The following is a 15723-nucleotide window of genomic DNA, read 5'->3' as shown; positions in this document are numbered from 1 at the left end:
AACGATTAAAACCCACTGCTATTTTTATTATATCTTCAATGCAGATGTGTGGCCACTTAGATCGTCCTATTTGAGACACCAGATTGTTATATGATGTTAACTGACAACCAAAGTGTGATGGTCCTAGATTCCCAGATTTGAGATTGCCAGATTGTTTTATGGTGTTATCTGAAAACCAAGGTGTGGTGGCCACCTAGATCGCCCGATTTGAGACTACCAGATCGTTTTATGTATCTTTGCGTACAAAAGGGTAATATTGTAAAAGTTTTTTTCGACTTTTTAAAAAATATTTTTTTTAACAAGTTGATCTCTGAAGTGCCAAAACTACTCAGAGGAAAAAACGTAACGGACGGACTTATCGCTTACCTTTTTTTAGATCTATGTAGTTTAGGTAATTCTTTCTTTATCTTAGCAACCAAGGTGAAAAGAAATTGGGTCTTACTTGTGTTGCACGAGAGGAATATTGAATTTAACATATGCTGTTGTATATAACAGGTTTTTTTTTATGGATTCTTTGTCCAATATAAATCCTAAAAATCCACGATAATAAAGAATTTTTATTTACCCAATTCGTTTACGAAAAACTGAATTTTAGTATGCTTTTTTAAGTAAAACTTAAATTGTTTATATGTAATCGATATTCAAAACCGTTTTTTATTGCGATCTATTTTTGCTCTCCAGAAATTGTATATGTGAAAATATACCTACACATTTTAACATCTTAACATCTTAAATGGGGTGTGTCTATAAAAAGAGTAACGGTCACCAATATCTTTGTAAGCAAATTATTATTCTTGGGTAAATTACCTCAAAATATAAAGGTTAAGTTACTATGAATTAAGTCATTTTAAAATGAATATAGCTCCAATTGAGATTTTCGTCTAGATTTTTATACTAATATAATATACCCAAACTGTTGATTAATTGTAAAGATACAGAAAAAAATCGAATTGAATTATTATTAAATATCGTGTAATTTTTTTTCCTTCTTTGCCAATGACCTTTTATATAAAGCCCACTAGTTTATTAAGTCAACCGGCATACAAATTTCACATGTAAATAAAACTGGTCTTCGTTTACATACTGTTGAAAATTTAGAAATAAGTAAAGCAATTAAGAAATACTTACCCACAATAAATAAACAATCAAATTTAACGTATTTATATTATTTTTTGACATCTCATCAAAGATGAAGAAGAATATGGAAGTCTGGGCATTTACGGGGCTGACGACCGTCATAGGCTGGTTTAAGTGATCACTTTACACACGTGTAACATTCTACCCATTATTGACAACCACGCTACTCAAATTCTTGGAAGTTCTATATATATGAACCAATTTAGAAACCTTGTTCAATTTAGAATCACTAGAACTTCACTAGAGACATCTATTGGCGAGATGTAAAGAAGCTTTTTACTAAGCAGAAACTCTTATATTAGTATGTGAGGTCTGAATCCTGGAAATGTAATCACACACATAAGATACGCCAGAAAATACCATTTTCATTTTTATTATTTACTTTTTCTCTCTTTCAAAGAATAATGAAAATAATATTTTTTATTTTGCATAAATAAGAAAATATTATATATGTATATTAGAGACCGTGGCGATTTTATTTCAGTCTACATTTGACCTGATGATGAGATAGGTATTCCAAAATCGATATTTTTGAAGTAGTGTTTTTGAGTGGTATTACACAAAGTGAACGATGAATGATGAGGACAATTTTAGTTTTTTGAAACTGGAATAACTTCTTTTACTAATCATGTTACGTGGTTTCTCATTTCAATTCCATTAGTGCTATTTTCAACCCATAAAAAGCATTTCAAAGTAAGCCGGTATTATCATCAGTAAAAGTAAAAATAATGGTGAAAAAAAACTAAAAAAAAAAGCACACTAGAAAATAGTGCAATTTATGCGCTTCGGAGGCGTTTTCCTTATCCCGACTTTTATTTTCTCAATTCTGTCGACTCCTGTGTTGTGCTACCGTTTGCACTTCACGCTACAGCTAAACAGCTCCACGCCGGTACAGGGTGCAATAAAAATAATTGCACCAACGGGAATCACGCGACTTTAGCCGCACATTAAAAACACGTGAAACATTGTGACATTTTCAGTGCTTGTAAAATACAAGTACATATATGCAGGTCGTAAAGTGACTATCGAAACTATTTAAAAAAAAGTAAATATAAATGGTAATAAAACAATTTGAGTTTTATTTCATTACACACAATTTTCGAAAACTGCAGGTGGTTTCATCAACGGGTGTTACAAAATGTATCTAGCAATTTTTTTTTCAGTTATATATAGAAGTATAATTAAAATGTAACTTTGTTTTAAAATCGCTTTAAATATTTTATTGTAACTTAATTATTATTGTAACCGGTTTTAAAGCTAATCGGTAGAATTATTTTAAATTATAATTAAGTTATAATAAAATATCTGTAGTGATTTTAAAACAAGTTACATTTTAATTATAAAATGGGAAATAACAACGTAAGTGCTTTCCAAATTCATTTTATTTGACCTGTGACCGTTTTTCATCGCTATCGACATCATCAGACTAAACTGACGACTAGTCTGAAATGAATAAAGAAACGTGGTCACTAACCAAAAAATAATTGTGGAAAAAAAAACTATATAGTTGTTTTTTTATAATCGAATGAGAGCAGGACTGATCACCCTGCCTTCATTTATTCACGATCGAGTAACTACTGCATCAATTTGATGCAGTGCTTTGTGCACCACTTGAAATAAACGTAAGATCTCATAACTTTTCATTAAGATGGCGGCAAAGCAAAAAATGTGTTTTTCGCCTGAATCAATTAAAAACATTTCTCAAAATGTTGTAAATAAATTATCTGGTCAAATTATAAGGTTAAATAATAAAAATGAAAATGATATTTTCTGGCGCTTCTCATGTGTGTGATTATAATCCAGGATTCGGACTTCACATAATAAAAAAACGGTTTCTGCTCAATACAAAGCTTTTTTTCATCTCACCAAAAGATGTCACTAGTGAAGTTCTAGTGATTCAAGAATAATGTTTCATAAATTGGTCCATATAAGTATAAAGAACTTCCAAGAATTTGAGTAGTGTTGTTGTCAATAATGGCTAGAATTGATGAATGTTACACGTGTGTAAAGTGATGCCCAGACTTCCATATTCTTCTTCATCTTTGATGAGATGTCAAAAAATAATATGAATTATCAATCATTTGTTTTTTTTTCATTAAAAAAAAACTTATGAGCCCCCTGTATATTTCCCCTCGTACCTTGGCAGGCAAACACTCGTTAAGTCCTTTTTGTTTTCTGTAAAACAAAATAGGACAAAAGTCCGCCGCATTTTTCCCAGTCTTTAAAACTACTGTAATATAGTTTCGCGCTAACAGAACTGGATCGCAAGTTCTAATAACAATGAATTCATTCAGAAAGTTTACATTTCGAGCTCTCCTAATCTATTATGATTCCCTGATCTGATACAGAAGTATCTAGACTCCTAGTTATTTATTATTTCTTGAAATCTCAACAAAGATGAAGAAACATATAAAAGTCTGGGCATTTAGGGGGCTTACGACCGTCATAGGTCGGTTTGAGTGTGTTCAATTTAATACTCCATGTATTTTTTTTATTTTTTATTTTTATATTTTTTTCTAGAAAAAGTGGTATTTACTAAGTAAAACATTAATTAAAAATCTATAGATTTTACCACAAGTGACTGCCGAATCAATAAATGAAATAATTTTTTTATTATTTATTGATTTTTGTAATATCACGTTGAAAAATCGTTTCAACGTGTGTATCGTATCATGGCATCATGTGAATTATCATAGCAACTTGTGACGTATCATAAAAACGTCTGACTTATCAAAGTAACGTCTGACTTATCATAGATACGTGTGACTTGTCATAGCAACGTGTGAATTATCATGGCAACATGTGACTTATCATGGCAACGTGTGAATTAAAATGGCACCATTTGACTTATTAAAGCGACGTGTGTCTTATCATGGCAAGTGTGATTTATCATGGAAACGTATGACAACGTGTTAAAATCGGTTTGAATCGGTAGGTACTTTTTTAAAATACTTTTTCGCACATGATAAATAAATTTCGTAGAACAATTAAATATTTATTTTTTCAATACATTTAATTTTTTTTTGGAATTTTTCTGTATTTACTCATTATACATTAACAAATACGTTTCAGAATAGCCTCTTTCATCACAATAAAAATACGAACAAAGTACCTACTCAAGTTTAATATTTTAAGAGTAATTTTCAGGCTTCCAGTATGCAAAGTAGAATTCTAGTTCGTTTTATTTTTTTCAGCATTTTTCAAACAAATACGTATGTTTTTATTGTATTTTCCTAATGTCTTTTCAGATTACGTTTTGTGTGTATAACAAAAGTGGGGAAACATCCCTTCTTTCAACACATACAATGCATGAATTCGTTGAATGGAAAAGTGTGGATGGCTAATTTTTAAACTGGTTTACACACACGTGAAATGTAATAACAAAGAAATGGGGAAAAAAGAGATATTTGCACATGGGCAATTTGTTTGAAATGTAACTCAACTATGTTAATAAATTAGTATGGTATTTAGTTGGATATCTCAAAAGTATGAGTTAATTTACTGCGAATGCCTATTTACAGAAATTATTTCCAAATGAGAAAATTTTAGGTTGTAAAATCAGCAAGGAGAATAGTATACAGACCTAAACTGAACTTTAAAAAAATATCTGAGTTAAATAAATAATTTACAACATTTTGAGTGTGTCCAAAAACGTCACAAAATCTGGATTAGGTATCTCCGATTACAGGAGTTATTTTCATATTATTTTTGGACATCTCATCAAAGATGTAGAAGAATATGGTAATAATTATTTACACACTTACTTTCATCCAGGATTCGGACCTCACATACTAATAAAAGAGTTTCTGCTGAATAAAAAGCTTTTTTTCATCTCACCAAAAAGATGTCTCTAGTGAAGTTCTAGTGATTCAAGAATAATGTTTCAAAATTGGTTCATATAAGAATTTGAGTAGTGTGGTTTTCAATAATGGGTAGAATTGGTGAATGTTACACGTGTGTAAAGTGATCACTTAAACCAGCCTATGACGGTCGTCAGCCCCGTAAATGCCCAGACTTCCATATTCTTCTTCATCTTTGATGAGATGTCAAAAAAATAATATGAAAATAACTCCTGTAATTGGAGATAATCCAGATTTTGTGAACAAGTATTTGGACACACTCAAAATGTTGTGATTTTACGATGTTTGTTAAATTTAACATTTAATTTCATTAGTTGATTCGGCAGTCACTTTGTGGTTAAATATATGCATTTTTAATTTAAGTTTTACTAAGTAAATACAATTTTTGAGATAAATTCATTACTTAAATTCCTCTCCAATTATTAACTCAATTGATACTTCAAGTCATAATATTTATCTATTTTATAACTTGAATTTTAACTTAAACTCTTCATGTTTCCAATTCTTGGAATCCCCAGGGGTTGAAGTTACTTTCCTCCCTTAGAATTGATCGGAAGCCCCGCGACTGGATTTTCTCTCAAGGGATAAAATATTCAAAATGAAAATATTCTCTCGGACAAAGGTGGTGTTTATTTCTACCTCTGCGCGATATTTTTATAACACCTATCTTAAAAGAAATATTATGATTGTTTGGATACCACGCCACTTTTTCGTGTTTGGCATCCTGTCTGGTAAAAGTTTGACATCTTGAAATATCGTGGGATCTTCTCATATTCCAGACATCCACAATTGAATTGAGGTATCTCCAAAAAATAATTAATTGTTTTGAATATTGAAAGCATTAACTTTGTGGATCATATTGATATATTATTTTGAGAAATAAAAATACTTTGTGTTCTGATCCACTCACATTTTTACTAACCAACTAGTTTCGGCAACAACCTGTTGCCCTCTTCAGGGTTACATTTATTACTAATATTAATATTTATTTATATTTATTACTAAGTAATAAATGTAACCCTGAAGAGGGCAACAGGTTGTTGCCGAAACTAGTTGGTTAATAAAAATGTGAGTGGATAAGAACACAAAGTATTTTTATTTCTCGAAATAATAAATAATTAATTAATCACGAGAGGATTCGTTCGCCTCCGTAGTGTAATGGTCAGCACGCTGGGCTACCGTACTGGAGGTCCCGAGTTCGATTCCCTGGGGGGATCAAATAAATATTTTCACTGTAATATTTATTCAATATTACCCCGGACTGGTGAAGCGGATGGCTGATCACCTTTCCTTCATGTGTTAACGATCAAGATAACACTGCGTTTATGTAATGCAGTGCCATATGCATTAGGATGATTATTAAAAATTAAACACTTAGACCACTAGTTGAGGCTTCACAGCATTTTTGGGCTTGTCCAAATCCTTGTTCACTGATCAAATGGTTCACTGGTTCAATCTGATCAAATTATAAGTTGCATAAACATTTAAAATTATGTTTTCAGGCGTTTCACAGTATGTAACGTAATCCGGTTAGGATCATGCATACATCTAAATAAAAGGGTATCTGCTAAAAAGAAGCTTTTTAATCCAACCTTAGATGGGTCCAGTGAACTTACACATAAAGCGTCATTAGATATATGTATGAGTTCCGAAAATTTCAGTAGTGTGATTATCAATCATGATTCACATATCTTAGAAATTAATAATAATAATTATAAAACCCTTATCCGTACCCAAATGGTGCATAGGGCACTGTGTCATATAAACGCAGTGTTATCTTTATCGTTTACACATGAAAGAAGGGTGATCAGCCTTCCGCTTCAGGTACCAGTCCATGGTAATATCGAATAAATATTACAGTGAAAAAATCACTTATATTTATTTTACCTCCCTTGGGAATCGAACCCGGGACCTCCAGAACGGTAGCCGAGCATGCTGACCATCACACTACGGAGGCGGACAGAAATTTTAATTTAGATATTAAATAACATGTATTTATATTTCTATGGCGATAGCTGCTCTTGATTCTGAGCATTCCGTTTCAGTTGGGACAGTTCACCGCGATGAAAACTTGTGAAAGATATAATAAATTGGTTGTAAAGTTTGGGAAGGATTTCTTGGGGGTTATATTTAGTATTTTCTAAAAATTCTGTTTACAAAAAAATATATATTCGAGTACACTCAAGTTGGTAATACTATATTCTTTGCCTTCTAGTATGTAGGTACATGTGTGTATTTTTTATGGAATCCATATTTTTTTTATCTCGTGCGAGCATTTTTGCTTCATAAAAAAGCTTGGTTCTTTGTTCTTAACTTCATTATTAGGGTAGGGATCTATCTACCGTGATCAATTTATCAATAAGTAAACAATTTCAAATTCTGAAGAACTTATCGGTTTTTGTTATTGTGAAAACCCAGGAAAACAAACTAAGAAAATACAAACGTAGTAATACAAGATGGTTTTTCCAATAAAAAAAAATAACAAGGTTTTTTTAACAATAATAATTAAGTTATAATGGTTTTTAAAACGAAAAAATCATGAGATGTAGATCGACAGTAAAATCATGATTTACAAATCTTGTGTCCGACCCATCATGACATATGAAATCGAAAGTAGAGCGGACACCGTTGGCACAAAACCGCGCTTAGAGTATCAAAAATGAAGACTCTAAGAAGCATATCAGGCAAGAGTCTTCGAGATAGAAAAAGAAACGCCAGGATCAGGGAAATATGCGAAATCGAAGATGTCGTTAGGTGGGGAAGGCAACGAAGGAGACAATGGAATGCGCATGTGAGGAGAATGGAACCATCCAGATTCCCCCACATTGCACTGTACGGCCAACCCCATGGCGACTCCTGGGCAGACCACCAAAGAGATGGATCGATAGCCGGGAATCGACATCGCAGGACGCTTATCCATCTTAAAAACAGGCCACAAGGCCTACACCAAGAAGAAGAAGAAGAAGAAGTAGAAGAAGAAGAAAGAAGAAGGTTTCTTAAAATTACAATAAACTTGTAATGGTTATTACAATAATAATAAGGCTATAATGGTTTTTACAATAACCACTGTATTTTAAATAATCCTCAGACATGCAATTCAAAATTAATCTCGCATATCATAAGAAAACACCTCCCAGCACAGCACAAAAATCCCAATTAACACACTTTATGGAAACGTCCATAGAACCGCAATATTTAAAACACAGGCACACATCAAAACGAACCGAAAGAATACCTCTTTTGGTCAAAAGAACTTTGATTACTACGTCATAAAATTGTACAATCTGCTTCCATTATCTACAAAGTAATTAAATAATAAAACTAAAGTCGCGTCATTCAACCATGTTTTATTTAATTGCATGTCATAAACAGTTTACTGTTCATATAATTTTATAATAAAGTATTTTAAAAAAAAATCACGGGAAAACTCTGTGAAGGCATATTATAGTAAAATGTAATTTGTTATAACGTTTGTATTCAGAATATTAAAAAAAATAACAGTGGAAGCATTTAATGTTTTTTTATGTTTTAATTTAAAATCAAACATAGATTTTTTGAGTCTACTAAGTTGTATTTTACTAACAAAAACACATCAAAAATTAATATTGTGACAATTGTTTCGCCTTGTAAGGGCCTAAGTGCAAAGAGTAAGAGTTCTACAAATTACATAAACGCCAAATCATAAATAAATATTTAATGTTTTTATTAAATTTAATTAAAAACAAACCAGTTTTAAGTTATAGCAGATGAATGCCCACATAGTTTTGAAGGAAAAAAAGAGCACTTAAAACAAGAAAGACCTGTCATAGGATTTTTAAGTGATTACTTTACACACGTTTAAAATTCACCATTCTACCCATGATTGACAACCACTAAACTCAATTTTTGAAAGTCATCAATCTCATGATGTTCCATGATTGAGTTTACAACACCCATCTATGATTGGATTTAGAAAGAATTTACTTAGCAGAAACCCTTTTATTTGTATTTATACTGGGAAACGCTTGAAAACCAGTTCTTTAATGTGTTTGCAACTTATACATTGACCAGTTATTTTATTCATAACATTTTGAGTGTATTCAAATATTTTTACATGTAAAACAACTCCTAAGTGAAAAAAACCCAGATTTGTTAACCAGTATTTGGACACACTCAAAATTTCGTATTTAAAATTTGAGTACCAGGCACCAAATTTATAATAATAAAATAATCCATAAAAAATAATTGCTTGTGCTTCTGAAAAAATCTGGAATTGTCAACTTTACACAATTTTTTTAGAAATAACGGTTTTCAAAGAATAAAACATGTTTCCTTTATTTTAATAAAAAAAATCTCGAAATAAAAGTTATACTTTGTGCTTCTAAAAAAATCTGAAACTGTCAAAAATAAATTAAATTATTTTAGAAATTACATATTTTAAAATGATATTGAAGGCTTCCTTTACTTTGAAGCTATGCATTGTATAATAACTGACGATGAAAAATATCACACAACTTTCCTTAAAAATACCGATATTTACTTTGTGAATTGTACTTATTAATTAAAACCAAAAAAACGCGGAGTTTCCCTGAGGGGCTTTCATAAAATAAAGCTTAGGGGAAAGTTACTTGCTGTTCAGCAGATATAAAATGAAAATTACTCTTGGATCACCGTAAAAATACGTAAAAGTAAATACTTCAGAAATACGACAAGGATACTTTTATCAGGATTATCGTTTTTTCAGCTTGGGAAAATAATATTTTATACCGACAGATATCCTTGAACAACTTCAATACGTGTCTATGAAAAAAATAACCTATAATCCCTAGTAATACGACGAAAGTCATATAAAATATAATATTTCATATTTTTATAGTATTAAAAAAAAAGACAAAATTAAATGCAGAGAAGTTTAATACACACTGAGATCCATGGAAAGATCCATGCCTAAGAGATAAAATAGGCAATGAAGATATTAGGGGCAGAACCAAAATAGCGGATATCATGGATATATGTAGCAAGATTCAAGTAGCGATGGGCAGGACATGTAACAAGACAAGACCCTACAAGATGGACCACTAAAATTTTAAGATGGAGACCTTGGGAGAATAAGAGAGAGGTGTTGGAAGACCTCAAAACGATGGTCCGACGACATAACCGCCATTGGGGGTAAAAACTAGCTACAAGCAGAAATCGACCGAAAAAAATGGAAGGATACAGAAAAGGCCCATATACAGCAGTGGAGGACAGAGTGAAGAAGAAGAATATTAATAAATTTAAATGTATCAGATAACAGTGTCACATAAATTAAACTGCGACTGTGGAAGTTCATACATTGGAACGACCTCCACTTTATTCAAAACATGAATCAAGGAAGATGAATTATGTTTGAGAAAAATAATTTATCACGAATAAAACAACAAAGGCGTAGAAATATATTTTTAATTTTTTTTAATGGTGTATGAGAGATCCAGTCCAAGTCCATTTAATACACAAAATCTTAATATAAATGAAAAAATACAAATGTCATTCTAATTTTTGAACCTCAATATCTGGGAGTTAAACAATACATCTCAATACATCGGCTGTCCAAACTTAAAACACAGTACGAACATTTTTTTGTAGCACGTTTTTTTTGCATTTTTAGACTAAGTAGAATCTACTTAGTCCAAAAATGCAAAAAAAAACGTACTACAAAAAAAATGTCCCCTATTGTGTTTTGAATTTGGGCAGCCGACATGGGTTAGGCTATTTTTGCATAATACCAGTTATCTCACAACTTGGACGATTGAGTTAGCGCTGGATGGATGTTAGATGGACGTGGCCAACGCTCGTAACGCCTAATCATGGTAACCAATATCCAAGACGTTTGCAATTATAATTTTTTTTATTTCCCTATTCTCGCTACTAAAATTCTGGTCAAATCAATAATATATGAACTTATTACAACATAATAATATTTCTTACTATTTGTATCAAAGCCTGTTATAAAATCTGGGCAAGGGGTGAAGGCTGATGTCCCGGCAGGGGTGTGTGGCCAACACAGCCAGCTGTCGAATGTTCCACTGCAATATAGACCTGAAAACAAAATTATCAATTTTATATTTTATTATCTAAACACTGATATTCGGAGCATGTGTAAGATGGAAGATTTTGTGAGGTGAGAAAGACAACGAAAGCGCTACTGGAATGAACATGTAAACAGAATATCAGAAGACAGACTTCCACGTAACCCTCTTCAAGGAAATCCTGAAGGACATAGACGAAGGTGTCTAGCACGCAGACCTTTTTGCAATCTTGCGTGGATGGCTTGCAGTCAACATCCCAAGAGCGATAGGCGGAGGCGCGGACAGATCCTGAGGATCTTTAAAAAGAAGAAGAAGAAGAAGCAGCATTACCAGACACCTCTCAACACTCAAATATGTATATTAATTGTATGTAAGCTAACCAGTTCTGTATTCTCATTAAGGTACAATCACTTTACACTTCAACATATTAAAGGGTTGTTAGTTAACTCCATCAATTATTTATTACTTGGATGTTTTTCGCAGATACTTTGTGGCACATTTAATGAACTTTATAAAAAAAATATACTAACTTACTTTTAAAACATGAAAGAATGGTAATCAGCCCTCCGCTTCAGGTACCATTCCAGGGAAATATTTAATAAATATTAGAGTGCAAAAATCACTTATATTTATTTGACTCCTCCCTGGTAATCGAACCCGGGATCTCCAGGACGGTAGCCGAGCATGCTGACTATTACACTACAGAGAAAGATTTACTACTCACTCGCTACCTACTCAGGGTAAATACTACTTAAGTATATATTATTTCGAGAAATAAAAATACTTTGTGTTCTGATCCACCCACATTTTTATTAACCAACTAGTTTCGGCAACAACCTGTTGCCCTCTTCAGGGTTACATTTATTACTAGTAATAAATGTAACCCTGAAGAGGGTTATATTTATTAGTAATAAATGTAACCCTTTATTAGTAATAAATGTAACCCTGAAGAGGGCAACAGGTTGTTGCCGAAACTAGTTGGTTAATAAAAATGTGAGTGGATCAGAACACAAAGTATTTTTATTTCTCGAAATAATATATCAAGATGATCCACAAAGTAAATGCTTTCAATATTCAAAACATAAATACTACTTAATCATAATATCAAATATTTTTAATTCATCTCATAAAAAGTCATATTCATGATTTAAACCTGGGACCGTTAGATTGTCAGTAAAGTTTTCTGTCACCGAGCTGAAAAAATGTTTTGGTGGCCCTATTAAAATATAAGTACCGATTTGAAACTTTGTCTCAATGTGCCCGGGAAATTGTCATGTCTAAAAACATAGGAATGCTTATAAATTTATCTCGTTAACATTATATTAGATTAATAATTCCGACGTTGCCAATTAAAAACCAACCCTAAGCATTTAAATGTAATGTTCACGTGTGTAAACGTCTACGTGTCCTGCCAGGGGTGTAATGGATGGCACAAAAGTACACCACATACGCACTCACACAAATTTATGTATTTCTGCCAAATCAAATCAACTGTTTTTATACGGTTTGTCAATTTTACAGTTGACAGTTGATTCGTAGTACAGTACGTAATAGACTGGATGACCATTATGCGCGTCGTAGGCTTGGTGAATAAGCCAAAAAAAAAATATTCAGCTTGATTTTTTTCAGCGCGAAATTTTGTTCACAGATGAGGCACATTTTTTGTTAAATCAATAAGCAGAATTTCTAATTTTTGAAAAAATTTAGAAGCCTTTGTCGAGACGTTTGCCCCTTACATCCATTCAAAGTCACTGTTTAGTGTGCTTTATGGGCAGGTGGAATTATTGGGCCATATTATTTTAAAGACGATGCCGGCCAGAATGTGACGGTCAATGGAGAGCACTACAGAACCATGATTACTGACTTTTTCGTACCTCAATTGAATGGCATTGATTCGACAGAGCTGTGGTTTCAACAAGATGGCGCAACATGCCACACGGCGGGTGCCACCTTCAATTTATTGCGGGAAATTGTATACCTCAATAACACCCATACAATAAAACTTATAATTCTGATATGATAAAGTAACAACTCATTATATATTTTTTACACATTTATTTTGCGCGGACTCTTAAGTCAGAGTTTCCCGGTTCAAACCCACTCTACCACAATTTGATACCTAATTTCTAATAATGGCTTAGGCTCACAAAAATAGTATGAAATTGAAGTATTTTTGTGAATAATAAAAACACAAACATTTCTCTTCTCGAAAAAAAATATTTTACCAGTAACCGAGTTTCGTCGTTACCAAAATCATGATGTAGGTAACGACGTATTTGCTATAATATTTCACTAGCCATCAGTTTTGTAGCATCGTGCGATATTTTTTCAGCCTTATGGCGAGAATTGTTCATATATTCATGGGTCCATCCCCAAATATAAACAGAATTGGGTTTAATTCCCCTGAAAGCATCCCCTTCGTGACAGAGAAGACGTGATGGGGATGAAATTTAAAATTAAATACGACAAAAATTTTGTGGTTGATTCCTTTTTGTTTTCGTCAATAAAGTTATTTTGTTTGTTTAGGCAGTTGAGGATAAAGCCGATGAATTAGTATGATCTGTTTTGTGAGTTTTTAAACCGAAGGATAATATGTTTAAAACATTTTGGCCCGTGTCTTAATCCTTGTTGACAAATCTGGGTTTCTCTACTTTTAAGAGGTATTTTTACATTTAAATATGTCAACATTTTATTAATTCAAATATAAATGTAAAAATAACACCTATCTTATCTACTAGGAGTTATTTTTATATTATTATTATTGACATATAATATAGATGCCTCGAATTCCATATTCTTCTTCATCTATGTATGTTGAGATGATGAAACCCTTATCCGCACCCCAATGGTGCATAGGGCACTGCATCATATAAACGCAGTGTTATCTTGATCGTTTTACACATGAAGGAAAGGTGATCAGCCCTCCGCTTCAGGTACCAGTCCAGGGTAATATTGAATAAATATGACAGTGAAAAAATCATTTATATTTATTTTACCCCCCTTGGGAATCGAACCCGGGACCTACAGAACGGTAGCCGAGCGTGCTGACCATTACACTACGGAGGCGGACAATGTTGAGATGTCAAAAAAATGATATAAAAATAAGTCCTTAGTAAAGAATCCCAGATTTGTGAACAAAAATTTGAACACACCCAATTATTGTGAATAAATTCAAATGAGTCTCTGCTTAATAAAAGCTTTCTTCATCCTTCCATAGATGGTTATATTGAACTTGCGAATACTGTGTTACGAGTTTGATCAATGTATCTAGATGTTTCAATAATTCGAGTACTGTGGTTGTCAATCATGGTAGAATTAGTGAATATTACACGTGTGAAAAGTAATCTCTTAAACCAGCCTATGACGGTCGTAAGCCCTGTTAATACTCAAACTTCCATACTTCTTCATAAATTTATAATTTTTTGACATCTCAGCTATGTTGGATGTCAAAAATTATTAATATTTTTTTTTATAAAAATGTAAATAATAACAGTATATAACCACTCTACGGTGAGTAGTTATATACTAATATTATTAACATTTTTGTAAAAAAATAAATAAGTTAAAATGACTAACCACAAAGTAAATGCTTTAAATATTAATAATACTGAGAAAATTATTAATTTGTTACCCAGTTATGTTTGTGGGTAAACATTTCTTGGTAAAATAATTTTTACATTATTATTTAAATAATACAATAATAATCCAATAATATATAATACAATAATACAGTAATAATTAAAATAATTTACATTATTATTAAAATTATTAAAATAATTTCAAAATTGAAAATAAAATGGTGCCTGATTCACTCTTGTAGGTGCGTCCCTTTTTGAATGAAATTTGTGAAATATTTTTTGGTTTATAATATTATAATATACATTTCCATGTAATGTACATACGTTTATGGTAATATGTTACGAGCAGCCATTGAAACTGACAGATACAAATGCGAACCTACTAGAATTCTAATTTCTTGGGGAGTCTACTAAAAACCAGGCCCATTTTAAAACAGGCGCAAGTCAGACGATAATTTTTCAAATCCTGCTCAAAAAAATAAATTTTTCTTCTTCTTCCTTCTCTTAGATCCTCGAATATGTCCGTTTCGTTATCCATCTCTTGTCAGCCATCTTCCTAAATTAATCAAATAAGAACTAGCGTATAAAATGAAACCAATAACATTGCATATTTTATATGGTAAATGCTATATGTATGTTACGGTTAATGCAATATGTATGTTCCAGCATGGCGGACAGCATGCTTCCTCACAGCTGCTACTATTTAGAATTTTTAATGTTTTCAATTTCAGTATCGTTTCATTGATTCATTTTTTGCATTGTTAAATTAAACATATTAGAATGTGTGGTTGCTATTTTTTTGTGGCTGGGTACAGCTAGCCAAAAAAGACATGGACTTTTCATGAAATTTTCATGAAAGAAAACATTATATTCTTTGATTTATCATAAGTCATAATATTTTTATATGTAACTTTATAACCACTTTTTTGTACCAACTTATCCTTGTCACATTCAGGCATTATCCTCTTATCTAAACAGGTAGGAGAAAAGTACCAAAAATAAAATTATTTTGAAACAAATGCTCAGTTTTATATTTAAAATATAAATTATATAAATAAAAATTGTAATAAATATAAATTACTACATAAAATGTATATATTT

General features: G+C 31.8%; 1 protein-coding gene across 1 annotated transcript in view; it reads right to left on the bottom strand.

Moving 5' to 3' along the window:
- The window catches only part of Dh31-R (Diuretic hormone 31 Receptor), a gene marked incomplete at its 3' end in the record, with an annotated part of 103664 nt that overhangs the window by 71669 nt on the left and 16272 nt on the right, over window positions 1–15723 (bottom strand). Inside the window, exon 2 of the mRNA XM_088273090.1 lies at window positions 10944–11054. Coding sequence (XP_088129216.1) covers window positions 10944–11054 — 111 coding nt within the window. The remainder of the gene's footprint in view (window positions 1–10943; window positions 11055–15723) is intronic.

The sequence above is a fragment of the Brachycentrus maculatus genome, unplaced genomic scaffold (genome assembly GCF_059751285.1).
Source record: "Brachycentrus maculatus isolate JH-2025_06_01 unplaced genomic scaffold, ASM5975128v1 h1tg000547l, whole genome shotgun sequence".
Lineage (NCBI taxonomy): Eukaryota > Metazoa > Arthropoda > Insecta > Trichoptera > Brachycentridae > Brachycentrus > Brachycentrus maculatus.
This window is presented reverse-complemented; position numbering and strand designations above follow the sequence as displayed.